At 33.2% G+C, this 22,148-nt stretch overlaps 1 protein-coding gene across 1 annotated transcript in view; it reads right to left on the minus strand.

The window, feature by feature from the left end:
- SPAG16 (sperm associated antigen 16) overlaps positions 1-22,148 on the minus strand; it is a 947,698-nt gene that overhangs the window by 258,629 nt on the left and 666,921 nt on the right. Inside the window, exon 15 of the mRNA XM_032402814.1 lies at positions 1,444-1,570. Coding sequence (XP_032258705.1) covers positions 1,444-1,570 — 127 coding nt within the window. The remainder of the gene's footprint in view (positions 1-1,443; positions 1,571-22,148) is intronic.

Genomic DNA, 22,148 nt, shown 5'->3' on the forward strand with positions numbered 1-22,148 from the left:
TATTTGACTGAGAAAGAGAGAGAGAGAGCCAGAAAGCACAAGCAGGGGGACCTGGAGAGGGAACTGGAAAAGCAGGCTCCCCACTGAGCAGGGAGCCCAGTGCGATGCTGGGCTTGATCCCAGGACTTTGGGATCATGACCTGAACCGAAGGCAGATGCTTAACTGACTGAGCCACTCAGGCGCCCCTACATTGAAATCTTAATAGGCCTTCACATTATAAAAAGAAATTCTCATAGTTGGGATGTTTTGTTCTATACAATGTTTTCTTTTTTTTAATTCTGGCAGACTGTAGATGGTTTAATGTCAAGAACATTACTAAAAACATTTTTAAAGAAGCCAGTATTATTAGTATGGTTCATATACCAATCTGTAATGGGAACACAACTTAAAGTTTGTTAAAAAGAAAAACTTAACTGAATTCTAAATTTTAGATATGTGATGACATGAAACCAGTCCTATGAAACCAGTCCCAAAAAAACCACACAATTATCCTATATCTTTAGAATTGCTCCTAGTATATATATACTTCTGGACTATTGAATTAGTATGTCCAATTTTTAAATAAAACATTATTATTTCCCTTATATGTATTTTATCCTTATTTCTTCATCTAAAATTACCATCTCTATAACTTTGATCTACTACAAATAAGTATCAAAGATTTAAAAAACTCACAAAATTTAACAAGGTTTAAAACATGTATCATGGTAGCAAAGGAAAGTTATATTATCTAATAATAGATACACATTATCTAGCATAAACTCTCATTAAAGATACAGATGTAACTATAATTTTAATCTTTTAAATAGATAACTGGAAACACTGTATGTTGTTGCTACACTATTCATTAACAGCAAGTGTAAAATATTTTATCTGTTTGACAGTGTTTATATTACTGCAGAAAAAATGCTAAACATAATGAAATAATATTAAAATTATCAGTTATAATTATTGTTGCACATGAATGCAACAATAAGATGAATGTACATCTCAAATTATAAAATGAAGAGATATACAATAATTTATTAATTATAAGACTAAAATATTCCATTAAAAATGTATTTTAAGTTTTGCCAAACTTTTGTTCTCTACTCTTAGCCATTTTGCCTTCAAAAAACCCAATTTACTTACCTTGGATGGTGATTCTAAAGGATATAGACTCCAGATTTTTCATGACACTGTTAGGAATTTGTGTTATCTATATCATTACACACTTATCTCCTCTATTATCTCTTCCTTTATATATATGATAAATATAATGTTTTCATAATGTGACATAATAAGAAATATAATGTAAAATATAATATATTTGAATATAGTATTAGAACAAAAATTTACATAGGAGGAAACGCAGTAAAATTAAAGTGGAAACAGAAAAGAGTTTCAGAACAAATGTTAAAGTTGTTAGCTTGATCACAAATGTTAAACAAAAAAGATCCTACCTGATGAATCAAAGTTCACCTCATTGCCAGGACTTGGACCTATATCAATGGACACAATTGGTAAGAGCTTCCGAAAGTCCCATAGTTTTGTTACTCCACAAGCATCACAGGATGCTATCATGTGACCCTTTAAAGTATTAAAAAAAGAGAAATTATATACATACACACATATATTACACATATATAAATATATATAGTAACTTAGTCAACAAGGAAGATTTGTGTTACAGTTTTATTAAATCCATGAGAATGCACTCTTCTAAATTAAAGTGTTCATTGTATTTTTGTCTTGGACATAAAATTGTTATAAAATGATAATTTACATACATAAAATCCTATACTAAATTTTGGAAGATGATTTTTCAGGAAATCATTTTGATTATTTTAATTATATGCGAATATATAATAAAATAAAAATGTACATACCCATGTAATTCCTCTCTCTCTCTCTCTCTCTAATATATACACACATATATATAATGTTTATGATATATGTGATCTTACATAAAACTATATACATGAAAATATTGCACTAAAAGTGCACCTCACCCTATATGCTTGCAGTTTGTTAGCATTGATGATTTATATACTTCAGATACAGTAAAAATAAAACAGGTAGGAAAACAAATACACACAAGGAAAGAAGAGTTTTTATCATGGTGGGAGAAGAACGGGGGCCAAGTGAAATCTATGGCAAGGAAGCAGTACATATTGTGATCTGTGAGACAAAATTATTAGAAATATTTGGGGCTATTTTGGTAATGTGCAATGGGATAAGGAAGAAGATAACTGGATAAAGGGGATGGAAAACAAAAGGAATCGTGGATGGATTCAAGTGTAATGGGAATAGGGGCAGATATTTTCCCAGTATAGAAGTACCAGCTCGGGTCCATCAGTTTGAAGCTCAAGGTCTGTCTATACCCTTTCTGCTGGTTTCTCAGGAAATGTTTATTGAGCATCCACTTCATGTCAGAAACTAGGATACAGTGATGAGTAAAAGGGGTCTCTGCTGTCTAGCAGCTCGTAATCTTTACTCATTCTTATCATAGTATCATTTAATTTTGTTGTCCAACTGAAAATGAATATTGGCCATATCAGGCTCATACATAACGTTTATGATAAGTGATTATACTTTATATTGTTTCCAATTAGATATATAGTTTCCCTTTCAGCTCCAGCTTAATTATTTTTAATGTCAAGTCAAAAATCATCCTTTCGCTTTTTTCCTAAATATTCTAAAATGTTAAAAATAATAACTTGATTATTGTACAATTATGCTTATCCTTTTTAACTAGATAACATGATATTTTTTCTCATTTACTTCTTGGTTTCTATCCTTTCTGGGGAAAAAAATGTGCATTTTGTATTACAGTCCAAGTGGACTCTTTGTCTTTCCCTAAACAAGTCAGTAATGCAACAAATGCCATCAGTTTTAAAATTCTTTAAGAGTTGTCACTGATAAAGCAATACAACCTTGTCCCCAGTCTAATAAATGGGATGTTTAATCTTTTTTATGACTTAAAAGGAACATGGAGAACTTGGAATGTTTTCAAATACATAAACATGTATTGTAAGAATTGTGAAGAATCAGTGAATTTAATTTTCAGAAAAGACCAGTTCTCAGTATTAGCTGGAAATAATGCTAGAAATTAGAAAAAACCCTTTCCAGATATAAGGGTTTTCAAATATCTTTCAGAGATGACAGAATGTAATCTTTTTTTTTCAACTTTGAGAACAGAATAGGTAAATTATAATGGTAACTTAATTTGGAGGCCCTTCTCACTCACTAAAGGGAGGTTATAGAAACCTTAAAGTGTGGTTTATATCACTAAATATTAAAATGTGAGGAAATACATTAAAAAATAGTTCCATCATTTTGGGGGGTGAAAATGAGTGTTTAAATAGTTTTAGTATTTTTTACATTTAACTTCCACTGCTGCCAACTGATCGATACATAACAGCTTGATAATATTAAAATAATAAGGGTCAATAATTATTAAATGTTTTTAATGAACCAAGTACTATATTAAATGATTTATTAGTAAATAGTACATACTTTTTAAACAATTTTGAGTAACATCATTTAGGCAAATTTCTACATTTCCCAAGGCACTTAAAAGTCAGGACAAAGTATACATTATAGTAAAATAAATATAATGACTTATTAAGTGGTAGAAATAAGTTTGTGTTTAGATTTGATAACTGAGAGATTCTTGGTAGTGAAAGGACAGCTTAACTATGCTTCCATTGCCAGTGAGGCAGATGCAGTGCCTATTGCAATGCAGGAGCTTGGTAGAACTCAAAAGATATTTGTTAAATCAATAGATGATGAATGCCTCATTGGGGCTTACCTAGAAGTTTTATTTTAGTCCAAGTTCTTCCATAGCATTCTCAAGATAAATATTAGTTCTAACCCTCATGGTTCTGAATCACTTAGATTAAAAAAAGAGAAAAAATGCAGAGAATCCCAGTGCCAAAAACTTGGAATTATCCTCAAAACCTTATATCCCTCCTCCTCCCATCTCAGGAGAACTGGAAGCCCACCTGCCAATCTCCTTCCATGATATAGAAGAACATACTAAAACACTACCTAGCCAAACTGCATAATGCGAGCATTGAGGGATCTGAAGTTGGAGAAATGGGGAAAAGGGATTACCTGACAACCTGGGGGAAAAAGCAGACATTTTATCTACAACTTATGTCAGGTAAGAAAGCAAAGGCCTGCTATAGTTAGGTCCTTAACCTAAACAAAGAAAGATCATTTTTGTAGAAAATATTTTTTACAGAGAGGTGGAATTGTATGACAATCTTAAAGAAAAGTAAAGACTAAGGAGTTTTGGGAACCTTCCTAAAATAGAATTCTGATTGTCATTCCTGCCAGTACTGATACTGAGGAAGAGAAGGTAGGAAAGGTGGTTGCATAGAAAGCTCTCAAAAACACTCAGATTCAGATAGATGGCTGTTTTTGTGACACTGAAACCCTAGGACCTGGCAGAGTTTCTGCAACATGTTTGACATTTGATCTTGAATAAACCATTGAATGAATGAATATAAGGGGAACAGAGAGTAATTAATGTTGACTGTATGTAATTTAAAAGGATTCCCCCCAATATACAAATGTTAAATGAGCTGAAACTCAGAAGAAAATGTTTTTTGTGATCACAGATTCAAGTAGCTACATAAAGCAGGTAGAATTTAGCAAAGTGGACAAAGCGTGTAGTTGAGGTGGAAGTGAATAGTCATGACTGCTCACTGCCCCTGTTAAAGCCTTTCTACTTCCACTTTAAAGATCTTATAGTGAGAAAAGCCATACAGACATAAAGTTAATTATAAGTTAGAGTATAGCGACATAAAATCAAACTAGCTTCATCTAGACTGCTGGAAATATATTGGAGAACATTTAGCATATGTCTTGAGGATCACGAGTGTTCATACTTTTGAAACTTTTCATACTTCTGAGATGTATTATAAAATTAGAAAAAGATAGGATAAAAATTAATGTAGCACTATTTATGAGTAAATAAAATGGAAACAAGTGAAACCTGTAATAACCTAATATGGAAGAAATAAGCCTCGTGCCTCGTGGACCCAGAAAACTGCCAGAGGCACCGTTTATGCAAACTTGACAGCAACGGCACCAAGTAGACCAGCAGACTGAACTGCTATCTCTCTGCACAGAGGTTCCCAGCATATTCATATGTTGTAAAACAAAGAAAGAAAAGGAGAAAACTGGGATGCTAATGAGATCACTTCTCATTTAAATGTATAATTAGAAACTATTTTCATAAACCAATAGTATTCCTTAATATAAAGATATTTTATGGCTTCATATAACTTCCAAAAACAAATTTTAGAAGCTTGGGCATTAACATCAGTTTGGGGTTAAGAGGCTATTTTTCAGGTAGGGTAAGAAATGTCATATAGTAATAAAATATCCTATATGAAAGTCTGATCTTTATATTGCATGTCAGGAAGAAATATAGAGGGTCTTAATTTATTATGGAAAACACAGGTCCAATTTGATTGCGCTCTAGATCTTCACCCTGATGAATCAGATAAGTAGTTTCTTGGTTCAACTCACTAGGTTATATATATATACTTTTATACCTTTATTTTTCTCATTTTCTTTTGGGAAATCGACTTACAGAACAACAACAACAGCATGTAAATAACCAAAATATGTTTAGGTCCATGACATTACTTCTTTTCTGCAAAGGTTCTTCAAGGCTGAATAACAGGATATGTATAATGTTCTTGTCTCAAACAGTTATACAGTATGATAAAAAGTCAAATGAATGATTATATATCAACTATGCACATGAAAATGTTATAAATTCTGTAAGTGAAGGTACCTTGGCTTAGGAGTACATTCCAATGATCTTGAATAGCACATAGTAAATGTTCAATAAATAACTGAAGTATGAAAGAATAAATATCCTGGATGAATTATTATGAAGGCATAAAAATAATAATTATAGAAACAGTGTAAAACATGGAAAAGTTTATGCTAAACTGGATTACGCTGATTGAAAATATATAATACATATGTACAATGATTAAGTGAAGATATATGTTTATAAAAACTGCCCTGTATTTTTTTAAGACTTTATTTTTTGGGGGGCCAATTTTAGGTTTATAGTGAAATTGAGGGGTGGATGCAGAGGTTTTTCCATTTACTCCCTCCCCACTCACACACACAGCCGCCCCCATTTACATCTACTACCAGAGTGGTACATTTGTTACAATTGATGAACCTACATTGACATATCATAATTACCCAAAGTTCATTGGTACTCTTGGTGGTGTACATTCTATTGCTTTGGACAAATATATAATGACATGAATCCATCATTATGGTATCATAAGAGTATTTTCATTGCCCTAAACATTCTCTGTGCTCACTCAACCTTCCCACAGCACTCCCCACTCAACCTCTGGCAATCACTGACCTTTATACTATCTCTATAGCTTTTCCTTTTTCAGAATGTTATATAGTGAGAATCATGCAATATGTAGTCTTTTCAGATTGGCTTCATTTGGTAATATGCATTTAAGTTTATTCCATGTCTTCTTATGATTTGATAGCTCATTTTTTTATAGCTGGATAGTATTCCATTGTCTGGATGTACCATAGTTTATCCATTCACCTACTGAAGGATATCTTGGTTGCTTCCAAGTTTTGGCAATTATGAATTCAGCTGTTATACACATTTGTGTGCAGGTTTTTGTGTAGACATAATTTTTCATCTCTTTTGGATAAATACCAAGGAACATGATTGCTGGATGGTATGGTAAGAGTATGTTTACTTTTGTAAGAAACTGTCAAAATATCTTCTAAAGCGGTTATACCATTTGGCTTTCCTACTAGCATAGAATGGGAGTTCCTGTTGCTCCACATCCGCACCAGCATTTGGTTCTGTCAGTATTCCAGATTTTGGCCACTCTAATTGGTATATTGTGATCTCTCATTTTAATTTGCTTTTCTCTCATGAAATATGATATGGAGCATCCTTACATATACACACACATTTGCCATATGTAGATCTTCTTTTTTTTTTTTTTTTAAGATTTTATTTATTTATTTGAGAGAGAGAGAATGAGAGACAGAGAGCACGAGCGGGAAGAGGGTCAGAGGGAGAAGCAGACCCCCCGCTGAGCAGGGAGCCCGATACGGGACTCGATCCCGGGACTCCAGGATCATGACCTGAGCCGAAGGCAGTCGCTTAACCAACTGAGCCACCCAGGCGCCCGCCATATGTAGATCTTCTTTTGTGAGGGATCTGTTAAGGACTGTGGCCCATTTTTTTAATTGGGTTGCTTATTTTCTTATTGCTGAGTTTTAAGAACTCTTTATATATTTTTGATAATAGTCCTTTATCAGATTTTTTTGGCAAATATTTTCTCCCAGTATGTGGCTTATCTTCTCATTTCTTTTGACATTGTCTTTCACAGATCAGAAGTTTTTAATTTTAATGAAATCTAGCTTATCAATTAATTCTTTCATGGATCACGCTTTTGGAGTTTTATCTACTAAGGCATTGCTACACCATAGGTCATCTGGGTTTTGTTCTATGTTATCATTATAGGGGCTTTATAGTTTTTCATTTAGGTCTGTGATCCATTTGAATTCATTTTTGTGAAAAGTGTAAAGTCTGTGTCTAGATTCACTTTTTTTTGCCTGTATATCCAGTTATTCCAGCATCATTTGTTGAAAAGACTATCTTTGATCCATTGTTTTGTCTTTGTTTCTTTGTCAAAGATCACTTAACCATATTTACAGGGGTCTATTTTTGGGCTGCCTATTCTGTTCCATTGATTTGTCTATGTTTTCACCAATACTATACTGTCTTGATTATTGTAGCTTTATAGTAAGTCTTGAAGTCAGCTGTGTCAGTCTTCCAACACTGTAGTTCTCTATCAATATTGTGTTGGCTATTCTGGAACTTCTGCATCTCCATATAAACTTTAGAATCCATTTGTTGATATATATAAAATAATTTTCTAGGCTATTTATTGGGATTGCATTGGATCTATAGACCAAATTGTGAAGAACTGGACCTTAAAATATTGAGTCTTCCTATCTGTGAACATGGGACATCTCTCTATTAATTTAGTTCTTCTTTTATTTCATTCATCAAACTTTTATAGTTTTTCTTATATAGATCTTGTACATATTTTGTTAGGCATACCTAAGTATTTCTATGCATGGTAATGGAAATAATACTATGTTTTAAATTTCAAATTCCACTTTTTCTTTGCTGGTGTATAGGAAAACAATCAACTTTTGTGTATTAACCTTGTGTCCTGAAATCTTGCTATAATCACTTACTAGTTCTGAAAATTTTTTTTTAATTAATTCTTAGACAGGTGATCTGTGGACAAAGACAACTTTATTTGTTCCTTTTCAACCTGTATAAACTTTATTTCCTTTTTCTTGTCTTATTGCATTATTTAGAATTTGCAGTACAATGTTGAAAAGGAGTAGTAAGAAGGGACATCTTTGCTTTGTACCTGATCTTAGTGGGAAAGTTCTGAGTTTCTCACCATTAAGAATGATGTTAGCTGTTATTGTTGTTGTTGTTTTTAGATATTCTTTATCAAGTTCAGTAATTTTCCCAATATCCCCAGTTTATTGAGAGTTTTTATCATAAATGGGTGTTACATTTTGCCAAATGGTTTTCCTGCAGCTATTGATATAATCATGTGATTTTTCTTTTGTTGATACGATGAGTTACATTACTTGATTTTCAAATGCTGAACCAGCTTTGCATAACTGGGGTAAATCACACTTGGTCATGGTGTATTTTTCTTTTTATGCACTGCTGTATTTTATCTGCTATTATTTTGTTGAGGATTTTTACACCTATGTTCAAGAAAGATATTAGTCTGTAGTTTTCTTGTAATATCTTTCTTTGGCTTTGGTAATAAGGTAATGCTGACTTCACAGAATGAGTTAGGAACTATTCCCTCAGTTTCTAGTCTCTGAAAGAGATAGTAGAAAATTGATATAATTTCTTCTATGAGAAGCAAATTGCTTTTTCTTTCTTCTCCTTCTGGTATTCCCATTATGTGTATGTTTCATCTTTTATAGTTGTCCCACAGTCCTTGGATATTCCACTCTGGTTTTTTTTTTTTTTTTTTTTCAGTCTTATTCTCTTTGTTTTGATTTTTGAGGATTCTATTGATAAATCCTCTATCTCAGAGGTTCTTTCCTCAGCTGTGTCCAGTGTACTAATAAGCCCCTCAAAGGAATTTTTCATTTCTGTTACATTATTTTATCTCTAATAGTTTTGTTGTTGTTCTTTCTAGGATATCCATCCCTCCTGTTTATGTTAATTGTCCATCTGTTTTTTGTTTTTTTTTTTCATACTTTATCCATTAGAGCCCTCATCATATTAATCATAGTTGTTTTAAATTACTAGTTTGATAATTACAACATCCCTGCTATGTCTGGTTCTGATGCTGGCTCTGTCTCTTCAAATTGTGGTTTTTTGGGGGTTTTGTTGTTTTTTTTTTGCCTTTTTGTATACCTTATATATATATATATATTATAGCTAGACATAATATACTAGGTAAAAAGAACTTCCGTAAATAGGATTTTATAGATATGATTGTCAGATATGGAGTGGGAGAAGTGTTCTATAGTTCTATAATTAGGTCTTAGTCTTTTAGTGAGCCTATGCCTCTAGACCATGAATTTCATATGTGTTTCTTTTTTTTCTCCCCTCCTAGGTGGGGCAGAATGGCTAGAGTGGGCTGGAGTTAGGCATTTCCTTTCTTGCACATGGAAGACCTGAGCCAGGTGCAGTTGTGTATTTCCCTTCTCCCAGGTCAGTTAGGTTCTGATAATGCCCCAGCCAGTTAGGCTTTGTGTATATCTTTTAATAATAGGGGATCATGAGTAATTTGGGTAGAAAGTCCTTTCATATTTTAAATGTGAAAAATAACTATAAATAATTACATTATTTAAGGATCAGAGTTATATGTTATTCCAAATTCATTGCCGAATACATTATTTTTTTATTTTATAATACTTTAAAATAAATGCAGGATGTCATACATTTAGGCATAGTACCTAATAGTTTATTTTATAATATACACATAAGTAATGTCACAGCTGATTCTCACAACTACATGATGAGCCAAAATTTAATTCTATCTCATAATTTGTGGCTAAATAAATTTTACAAGACTTAAACAATTTATTGAAGGACTTCCGGTCAACATGATTTTAAAAATAGAGCTACAAAATAAGAAAATTAAAAAATAATAATAAACACTAATTGAGCAAATACTATGCACTACTTAGTGTCCCAAGCATTTGTGTTTGTATACACATATATACAAATATCAAGTAATCCTAAAAAAGCAAAACAAAACAGAACAAAGTAAAAATACCAATATGGAATAGGCTTATTATCATTCCCTTTTTATGGATGAGGAATTTGAGCCACAGGAAACTTAATTAACTTTCCCATTGCTTATACATTTAAAAGAGGAAGAGTCAAGATTTTGCACCTGTTTGGCTCTAGAATCTGTGCTAACCACTGAGCTATACTATGTCTCAAAGACAGAGTTAAGCCAAAAAAATACCACAAATATTAATAATCATATCATAAGAAGATATAATGGTGAGCACAGATATTGAAAAGTCAAAGTATTTTAATCAAGGTTAGTTAATGGTTGATATAAAAGAGAAAATGCCCAAACCAAATCCTAACTCTAACCCTAATTCAACTTTAACTTTATTCTTAATTTGAGAAAAAACAAAAAAAACAAGAAATAAGTGAAAAAAGTAAAGAAAAAATTTAATGGAAAACACAATAAGTTGTGATAGCAATAATTACCAATGAATAAATAATCACACACACACACACACACATAAATGGGACTTATATAGAAACTGAAAGTAAGAGATAACTAAAATTTAAAAAATAAAAAAACTACATCTATGTGCATTTTATAAGAGAAACATTAAAAACAAACAACAAAAACAATAATAACAAAAATAAAATATTCAGAAAGTAAAAATAAAGGAATTAAATTATTAAATACCAATTAATAAAAAACTGGTACAAGAGTATCCATATCCAAAAAACAGAGATTTAAGTAAAAAAAAAGAATTACTAGATCTAATTACTTGAGAATTAAAGGAGCACTCTATCAATAAGATGTGACAATCATAAATTTTTATGTAACTAAAAATAGTCTGAAAATGTTTAACAAAACTTAGCCTAACTACAAAGATAAATTATAATTTACCCAAGTGAGGGAAGATTTTAATACATGCCTACCAGACATTGATAGATACAAAAAAATAAAGCAAGATTTAACTAAAAAACAAAAAAGATCTAAAACAGAAAACAGGGGCGCCTGGGTGGCTCAGTCGTTAAGCGTCTGCTTCGGCTCAGGTCATGATCCCAGGGTCCTGGGATCGAGCCCCGCATCGGGCTCCCTGCTCCGCGGGAAGCCTGCTTCTCCCTCTCCCACTCCCCCTGCTTGTGTTCCCTCTCTTGCTGTCTCTCTCTTTGTCAAATAAATAAATAAAATCTTTAAAAAAAAATAAATAAAAAATAAAAAATAAAACAGAAAACAATATTTATCATATACATAATATGTAATATCATCAAGTATATGTGAAATATTTACAAAAATTAGCAGCATGACAAGCCACAAAATAAGTCTCAAGAAATATCAAAGAAGAGATGTCATAAAGGTCACATTCTCTTGCATTGATGCAATTAGAAACTAAAAATTACACTAAAATTGAAAAAAAAGTTTGAAAACTAAAAAAAATCACATGTAACTTACAAGTTTAGAATTAACTCAAATGAAGGAATTTATATTACATTTGTTGAATAAAGCTAAAGCCATCATCAGTGGAAATTCATGATTTTACATGAATTTTTTAAGTATTTAAAATAAATATATTAAATATACAGTTGAAACTGAATGTTCTTTACTACAGAAGAAATTTTAAAAAGTAGAAAGAAATAATTAAAATATGATGGAAAAACAAACAAAATATGATAGAAAAAACAAAATTAAACAAAACTATTAAAATAGTAAACAAAATGAGAGAACAACTAAATCAAAAGTTAGTCTTTGCAAAGAACATGTAGATAGACAAATTGAAATATTTGTCAAAAACATACAAAAAGAAATAGTGACCAAAAAAAAGAAGCCAAAATAAAGCAACATTATGAAATGAAGTGGGGACTATTAAAATATAGTAAAGATTAAAGAAACCACACCAAAATGCTACAAAGGACTTGATATTAATTTTGAATGCTTCAGCAAAATGGAGTTTCCAGAACAATATAAATTTAAAAATTTGTATAAATTTTATATATAAATTTTGAAAAAATTGCCATAAATTCCTCAAAAAGCAATACAAAATTAAGAGAAAAAAAAGCACTAAACCAGTAGAAAAATTGCTCTTCAAGAGACTAATAGACAAGGGAAAAACTAACGAGACACCTGAAAATCTTTTCACCAACCCTGGTAATATAGTTCAATTTAGCAAGTTAAAACCTCAGTGGTTATGGATGGAGTACATTCAGTTAGCTTGACATGCCAGGCCAAGATCACTCTAGTGACCATGTATTAGTGATCTCTGAAGAACTTCCTCTTATCCCTACACTGTAACTGGTTTCCTCAGGGAAACCCATCTCCATGGATAGAGTAACTGTCTAAGGTGAAGGCATCTGGCTCAAGTAGGAATAATAAGAATACTTCCCCATGTTTTTCAAACTAATGTTGAGAGAAATAAGTTCTTTCCTCTCCAATTAAAAGGTGTTAAAAATGGGTAATTTATATACACATACGTAATCTTAGTTCTAATATCCAAGTCCAGCACAGTGAATACATTGATAGGATTAAGAGGATTTAGGAAGTCTGGTGGCATTTGAGTGTTGGTTTTAACTAAATCTAATTGTCAGATACCACCTGACCTGTCTGGAGTTCAGTTTTATGAGTCAATGAACATCCTAGTTTTGCTTAAGTTAGAGTTTGAGTTTTTCTTTTCTTTCTTTTTTTTTTTTTTTAAGATTTTATTTATTTATTTGAGGGAGAAAAAGAGAGAAAGGGAAGAGGAAGAGGGAGAGAATCTCAAGCAATCTCTGCACTGACCATGGAGCTCAACACAGGGCTTGATCTTATGATCCTGAGATCACGACCTGAGCCCAAATCAAGATTCAGATGCTTAACCAACTGAGCCACCCAGGTGCCCTGAGTTTGGGTTTTTCACTTGAATCTTTTTTTTTTCTCCTATCAAATTAGAATAGATTTTTTAAATGATGATATTGATAAGGGGTCAGAAAAACAAATACACTTGCATTCCTGGTGTACAAGTTGATAGTGAAAATTAGCAGTTTTTATTGCCATGAAATATACTTAGTACTATTTATAATAATATTTCATTATGTGAAACAATCCCATTTTACAGATGAGAAAAATAATGTTTAAAGAGGTCGAATAAATTTCCTAAGATTATGTAGGTAAAATAATTTCGAGTGAGGATTCAAGTATAGGTATGGTTGACTTTAGAGTCTGAGATTTTAACAGATATATTACATTCTATTTCTGGGAAACTAATATAGCATAATATGTCACAAATGTTTAAATATATTGAGTATATCCCCCCAACAGGATACATTTAAATAAGTCAATAACTCAGATCAATCTTTGTCACAAAGATGTTCCTCACAATATCATTTATAAGATGGGGCAGTAAAAATGTACGAAGTCAATTCTTGATAAATAGATTGATAGACACATATGTGTATATATGTATATACATAAAACTGTAACCTGTAATTATATAACTAATCTATTATTTTGACTATTATAATGGCATTTCCAAAGGTGATTAATACAAGGGAAAACATACATATGTAGTTCAATGAAGGAAGCAGAAAACAAAATTGTTTACACCGATGCACACACACAAAGCATATGTTGAAAATAAGATTGGTAGGAACTAAATTAGAACTGATTATCTTTAGGATGAATCATTTTTATTTTATTTGTTCCTTTTTACATTTTCAAAATTTAAATTTCATGGAATTAGCATATATAAATTGTTATAATCAGAAAAAATATTTTAAAATGAATATATAATGAAATCAAAACATCATACACAATACCCATCAAGTGATCTAATTTTCATTTCCTAAAATTCTACTATGTGAAATGGGCAAGAAGGAGGGGTCATCAAGCAAATGGCAGAAACATTAAGCCCTAGAAACATCAGCTGCTTTCAATATGTGAAGGTAATGACCTGCAACTTGGTATTAAGGTATAACTATAATAAAATGTTTAGGCTCATTAGGAGGAAAATTAGTATTTCAAACATTTTTAGTACTAATACATTAGTGTGTCTCTTAGGACAGGCCTGTGCAGCATTAAGCATTAGCTCATTAGACCATTTCCTCAATACCCTAATGGCACAAATAAGGCAAAAAAAAAAATGTGGAATTAGAATGGAAAGTGAAGGTAAAATTTGGGAATGCTCAAGGAGGGAATGTAAAACATTGGAAAGATGAAAATAAGATTGCTTTTGTCACTAAATGCTTCTTCCTGATGTCTTCCATTGTCAATCTGTTAGGCATTAGTAACTTGAAACACTAACCAAGCCCCAGGGATTTGGGAGCTGGACATCACAAAAATAATTACATAGCATCTGGAGTACACAATGCTACACTACATAATCATCGTAACTTCTTCAAAGTGATATATATTTATTTGATTTGATCATTCCTCTGTGTGGTTAGGTTATACTATCCTTTTATTCAGATGAGAAAACCAAGATTTACAGTGTTATACAACTTGCTCAAAGTCAAATCCAGCCAATCTGATTCAAGTGTCCAAGCTCTCAAACTCTTAAAAAAAAAAAAAAAAAAAATTTGCATGCTTTGACTTAGATGCTTTAGGGACTGGAATCCCATAAAGTACCACTAAAGTGCTGGAAGAGCATGTTCTGTAACTGAGGTAGAACACCCTGAAAGAGCTAATAGTACTTTAACAGAATATCAAGAAATAAGTAGTAGCAAAGAACAAATTGAGCAAGGAGGTATTTAAATGTATAAGGCAGAAGAATAATTAGAAATAAATGAAGATAATTAATGTATATAAAGAAACACATAATTATCAAGTGTACTAGGTCTCTGGCTTGCAGCCAGGAGCAAGAGATACAACGGATATAAGCTCAAAAAGAGCTTATAGTTATTTGTTAGAGAGAGAGAAATAATCAAGCAATTATAACACAAAGTTAAATGCTAGAAGTAGGTAAAGGGTTGTTTAGAGTACAAATTGAACACCTAACCCAAGCCTGTGGCATCAGAGTTTCCTTACAGGAATGTAGCCCTAGGATAGGCACATCAAGTGAATGCAGCTTTCTAGAAATGATAGCATTTTATTTTATTTTATTAATTTTTAAGATTTATTTATTTGAGAGAGAGAGGAGAGAGCAGAGGGGAGGTGCTGAAGGGCAGGTAGAGAGAGTCTTTTTTTTTTTTTTTTTTTTAAGATTTTATTTATTTATCCGGCAGAGAGAGGGAGAGAGCACAAGCAGGGGGAACAGCAAGGGAGAGGGAGAAGCAGGCCCCCTGCCGAGCAGGGATCCTGATGCGGGGCTTGATCCCAGGATGCTGGGATCATGACCCGAGCCAAAGGCAGATGCTTAACTGACTGAGCCACCCAAATGCCCCAGGAGGAGACGGTCTTAAGCAGACTTCTGCACTGAGACTGGAGCCCAAGGCGGGGCTCAATCTCATGATTCTGAGATCACAACCTGAGCAGAAACCAAGAGTCTGCCTCTCAACCAACTGTGCCACCCAGGCGCCTTAAGAAATGATAGCATTTTAAACAGATTAAGATTATGAAGAGATATTAGTGAAGAAAAGGTGGGAGGGAATTATTATTGAAAATGGCACAATGTCAGAGCACAAAAGCAGAAATGAACATATTTCACTATGGGGAATATGATGAATTTATGATGAGGTTAACAATGTGTAAAAATTCTGAAGAGTTTTTGGAGCTCACACTGAGAAATATGAATTTTATATATGATGTAAAAAGGTTGTTATATATTTTGAACATAAATATTGATATGTTAAAAAGAACATTTGAAGGCCAGTAGTCTCAGTGAGTTAAGCAGGTACCGTCGAATAGTAAGTTGTATACCTGACACCCTGAAAAGCAAATGGACATTACTTTCCTGTGGCTTTCTAGTGGTGCCTTAAGCCTAAGCAAGAGTTTGACTGAATCCATGCAAACTTGTGTGGACCAGTAGGAAACCTATCACTTCATTCATCAAAGAAATACTGATTGAGCCTACTAGCTACTAGGCATGGGTTTAAGTGTTTAGCATTTGCAAAATGAAAAGCATTATGCTATATTTTGTGGGAGATTCAGACAAGTAAGGTATTTCATCCTTTTCCTTGAACTAGAATATAATTAAAGAATCAAAATCTATACAAAAAGTAGATAAACTATATCAAGGTAAGGCAAAAATTATAAGTACCAAAGATGGCTAGCTATAAAAAAAGCATGGGTTTAAGTGGTGGATATACCGGAGTGAATAAAACAGAAGTTCTAGCCTCATAGAACTTATATACTTCTGGGGAGAATCATATAATAAATTAAATAAATCAGTAAAATATGCAGTATACTAAATGTTAATAAGATTTATGGGGAATAAAAATAAATGTAGGGGTGCCTGGGTGGCTCAGTCAGTTGAGCGTCTGACTTTTGATTTCAGCTCAGGTCTTGATCTCAGGGTTGTGAGATTAAGCCCTGCACCAGGCTCTGTGCTCCATGGGGAGTCTGCTTGAGATTCTCTCTCTCTCTCTCCCTGTGCCCCCCCTCAAATAAATGAATAAATATTTTTAAAAAATGTAGATAAGGAATGTTTGGCAAAAAAGGGTGTTAAAATGTAAATAACCTGATCAGGGAGGGTCTCACTAAGAATATGGCCTTTGAGTTAAGAGCAGAAGGATTTGTGAAAATAAGCTGTTTACAGAAGAGGAATGATCCAGGAAAAGGGAACAGGGATCAAGGGCCCCCAGGCAGAAGTACTAAAAATAAATAGGGCAGGTAGCTGGACCTCAAAATCCTTGATTCTACATGAAATCAGGAAAAAAAAAAACAACAAAGAAAACTGGTGCTATGCATTGAATAGGGTGAATAGGGCTATATTTGGAGATCAGCTGAAGTGATGAGAGTTGCTATTGAGTCTAGATTGCTGGGGGCAGGAAGAAACATTCTGATGATTTCCACTATTATCTAGATGTTTTTAACTCTCAAATTTACATATTCAATTGACAACTCTCTTTTGAATTCCAGATGTTATTTCCAACTACCCACAGAACGTCTCCATTTAGATGTTCCACAGGTACCACAAGTCAGCATGCTCAAAGCCAAAATCATCAACTAGATCCTTCAGCTGTATTTTCCATTTCAGTAAAAGGCCCACATTCCATGCAGTCACCAGAGTGTAACAACCTCACCAGAGCTTGTTATCCTAGTCTCCATCTCTCGCCTCTCCAATCCTGTTTAGTTGAAGGAGGCCTCCACTTTACACAAATCCCTTATATCAGGTCCTCCTCATCTCACATATGAACACATGTAGTAAACTCCTTGCCTTCAACCTGACATCTTTGCAGGCCAGTTTCATGACAGTGGTTCTCAAATGGAGGTATTTTACCTTCCAGAGGACATTTGGTAATGTTTAGAAACATCTTTGTCACTATTGGAGTACCTACCATTGGCATTCAGTTGGTAGAGGCCAGGGATGCTGATAAACATCTTACAATGCATAGGACATCCCCACCCCCACCTCCAACATGAAATTATCTGGTCCACAATATCAATAATGCCATAGTTGACAAACTAATGGCAGAGTAGTTATTTTTCTCAAATGCAAATTTTAGCCCCTCTTTGACCTGCTACCTTTTTGCTTATCATTTCCCCCAACTTCCCTATATATTACTCTGCTTTCTACTCTATAATACATATGCCCTCATGCTTTTCTTCTTATCATTTCTATTGACTATTTCTCTCTCTGGTAAATATTAAAAATATTAAAACTTGGTTCAAACTCAACTTCTACAAATTTCTAAGGAATGTAAAGTTTTCTTCTGTTGCTCCCAAAGAACCATGTTATAAAACTTACACAACAAATTGCAATTTCTCTATATGTGCTTATCTTCCTTCTAGACCTATATTATACAATACATGTGGCTACTGATTACTTGAAATATAACTATTAAAACTGAGAAACTGAATTTTTAATTTTTAAAAATTTTAACTAGTTAAAATTAAAATTTCCTCATGTGGTTAGTCACTATCATATTGAACATTTTTTTATTTATTATTATTTTTTAAAGATTACTTATTTGAGAGAGAGAGAAAGGAGGGGAAGGGCAGAGGGAGAGGGAGAGAGAAACTCAAGCAGACTCTGCACTCAACACAGAGCCTGACACAAGGCTTAATCCCATGACCCTGAAATCACGACCTGAGCTGAAACTAAGAGTCAGACACTTAATTGACTACACCACCTAGGCACCCCCTTATTGACGTTTTAGAAAAAGAATTTTTCCACCATTATAGAAATTCTATTAGACAGTACTGCTCTAAACCATCTGTACTCAGTTTTGGGCCTACATTACACATTTAGTACATATTTAAATAAATGAATTAATGAATTATTTTTTCCATAGCTGAAGAGTCAGCAAAGCTTTTCTTTATGGTTGGGATCGAACTCTCTCAAAAATTATACCAGATAATCCCACTGATATTTAGCTAGCCATCTTTGGTACTTATAATTTTTGCCTTACATTGATATAGTTTATCTACTTTTTGTATAGATTTTGATTCTTTAATTATATTCTAGTTCAAGGAAAAGGATGAAATACCTTACTTGTCCGAATCTCCCACAAAATATAGCATAATGCTTTTCATTTTGCAAATGCTAAACAAATTGAAAGCACAGTTTTGATAGAATTGAGAATAGACTGGCCTAATTTCCTGCCTGCCAAATATGGTGTAAATTGGTGGATTTCTGAAGGTAAAGGGGGAAAGAAGGTTTAATAAATCACTGAGAGTCTTTCCACTCTAAAGATAATTTTTGAGACTAACATTTTAGTCAAGGAGAAATGGAAATTCCTAACATGGCATATGAAATTAATGCATTCTGCCTCTGGCAATGAGCCTCTTCTAAAAGCACTAAAGATAAATTTTCTGACTCTTATGTGAGTTTACTTCATTTTCAGTGTCATTATTGGCATAATTTCAGATATTCATGTATGAAATCTTTGTCTTGAAGGCCCTTAGTGTTTTCTTCTGATGTGGCTTGTCATATTGCAATAGTCTTCCATGATATATTTACATAGTTACATATTGTAATGTCAAAGTAGGACAATAGGATTATTGGAATATGAAGGAATAAAACAAAGAGATAAGGAGAAAAACTAAAGCTTAGTACTGAATATCTAAAGAGAGACCAGTGTTAAATTATTTCAGTTTGGCATTGTTATGTATGTCCAAGTAAAGATTTCGATATTGCTGTTGGGTTTGTTAGTAAGCACTGAGTCACAAAGAATCTTTCAAATTCAGAAAGACAAGATGTTGAAAATATATTCTTTTTTACCTTAAAAGACTTCTTACTGATACATTCAAATTCAATAGCTTTTCTCAATTTTTAAAGAAAACATTAGTGATTATTGATACATTTTTGAAAGAGAATATAAAGTGTCTCTAGATCAATGTTTGCTGCAGACTAAAAAAATAAATGAAGGCTTAAGAAATTAAAGGGACTTGTGTGAGCCTTCAAATGAAATCTGTGGTCCAACCAAGGCTATAATTCAGATTCACACCATCAACCTTTATTTTTTATAGGAGGAAAGGTTAACTATAAATTTTAAAAATAACATTATTATCATTATAATCACATATATTCTGTTTAAATTTGTTGACAGTTAAACACAGATGATAAAAAGACTTCTATTGTCAGTCACAATGGAGTGATAGGGATCAGGTTTACTCTCCTACTTGAAACAACCAAAAAAAAAAAAGTGGTCAAGCTATAGGAAACATGGTTTGCAAGACACTGTACATAAGGTAACAAAGGACAGTAATCATGGAGGGACAGGAAGCTAATGAGTGAGTCACGGAAGACTGCCGTGACATACGGCCTTGACAACTGCTAGGCCACAGCACAAGGAGAGGGCACCCAGAGGGAGCAGGGCTGACTCACAAAATTGAGGAAATGGAGCCGACAGTCTAGGGAGACAAAAGCAGCTCGAGTTTGCAGGGTAGAGCACAGGAGAAGTGAGAGTTGCACAGAGAGAATGCTGGAGATCTGTTGGGCAACTTCCTCCAGTATTTAGCTGAGTACTGACTGGCATACGCATATGAGGAAAGTACCTACAGTCCTGCAAAGAACCACCTGGAATGATTAGAGGGATGAGGGAAAGGGAATTGTGCCTTTCTCAGCAGCCAGATTGAAACGTTTCAAGATTCCGGGGTGCTGGGTAGATTAGAGCACAAAGAAGGGTCTTGCTTCAGTAATGGGGACCTAATTAGTTCTAGATTGAGCATGTCTTCAGTTCCACCTGACAAATCTTAAAAGCAGACCTGAAAGAGCCAGTCTCTAAGTAACATAAAAGCATCCCAGAATGAAGCTCAAGAATATTTATAGGAATACAAAAATATCCAGCATCCAACTGATTAACTTGATGAATTTATGAGGTACATGGTAATATTGCCATTTTATACATGAGAAAATTGAGGATACTTCTAATTCACATACCTGGTAAGTGGTAGCTGGGATCTGAAACTCAATCCAATTGAGTTCAAATCCACTAGACAAACTAGAAGAAAGTCAGAAATAAATTCATATGTAAATCAGATAAAAGGTCTTTATTTACAGCATTTTAATTTAATTTTGATGTACATTATTGTTTGATTTTGGGATAGTGACTTTGGTACTAGAAATTAAGAGGGAAAATAAGAGATGCTAGGGGAGAGGAAGGGTGATGTGGCCATTAGTGATCGTGCCCAGACAATGAAAAGCCTCAGTAGAGCTTAGAGTTTTAAAATTTTTCTTGTCACTTTTTCCATTAAACTGGGAAATAGAAGATTTAACTAAAACATGCCAAGAGACTTCCCCCCAATCTTTAAGCAATTATAATACGGCACATTTACAGAATTAATGTGATCACCCAACTAAGTAATTCACATACATAGAGAGCATATATTTTCCTGAAGTGATTATAACTTGAAAGATCTTTGCCTCTGCACATCAACTTATTTTCTTCTAAACAACCACCTTTAAATAAAGCATGTATGCCATATTTACTTACATTTGAATGAAACCTACACTGATAATCCTACTTCCTAAAACAACCCACAATGATGGGTAACCCTATTTGAGAATTAAAGGACATTCAAATTCTTTTAAAAACTAATTTCTCAACTGCTAAACTTCTACCTTTTTGATCCATTTAATCAAGCTGCTCTAACCCATCCTTTTCCTAGAATAATACATCTCTGTCTCTCCACTAGTCTACTTTCTTTTGTATGATGAGCTAAACAAAGACATTTGTACATCATTTTTTAAAATAATGAAATTTCCTTTTTTAAAGGAGTCTGATAAAATTGTTAGTCATTCATTAGATACTTAACAGACAAGCATTTGCTGTTCGAATGCTGTTGTGCCAGGTGATGGAATGTGGTGAGTGTGGGAGAGGACAGGAGATATGGGGACTACATGATCATAGACCTTACTAAGCTATGGAGTCCTGTTGTTCAAACTAATTCATAAACCTCCTAAGTGAAATGAAATGTATTGTCTTGTAGCTTTATATTTTTGAAACATTTATACATGAGAACAAAATAAATACAGGTGAATCTCTAGTTTAAAACACTTGAAAATACATACTGTGCTTTTTTTCCCCAAAGCTTTTCACCTCTGGACCAATTTTCTGTTTCTAACCTGTAACTTAGCACACTGCCACTCGGGTCTTTCCATTTACCAAATCAAGAAACAGAACAATCTACTTGGAGTTTGAAATAAACAGCATGTGATACTGCTGGAGCAGTTTTTGCATTAATTTACAAGAGAAACTGGAGATGACAAGACCCCCTGAAGAGTAAAAGCTAGCCACAGTTGAAATTGCATTTGAAATAGTATGCAAGGATGA

The sequence above is a fragment of the Phoca vitulina genome, unplaced genomic scaffold (assembly GCF_004348235.1).
Source record: "Phoca vitulina isolate PV1807 unplaced genomic scaffold, GSC_HSeal_1.0 scaffold1, whole genome shotgun sequence".
NCBI lineage: Eukaryota > Metazoa > Chordata > Mammalia > Carnivora > Phocidae > Phoca > Phoca vitulina.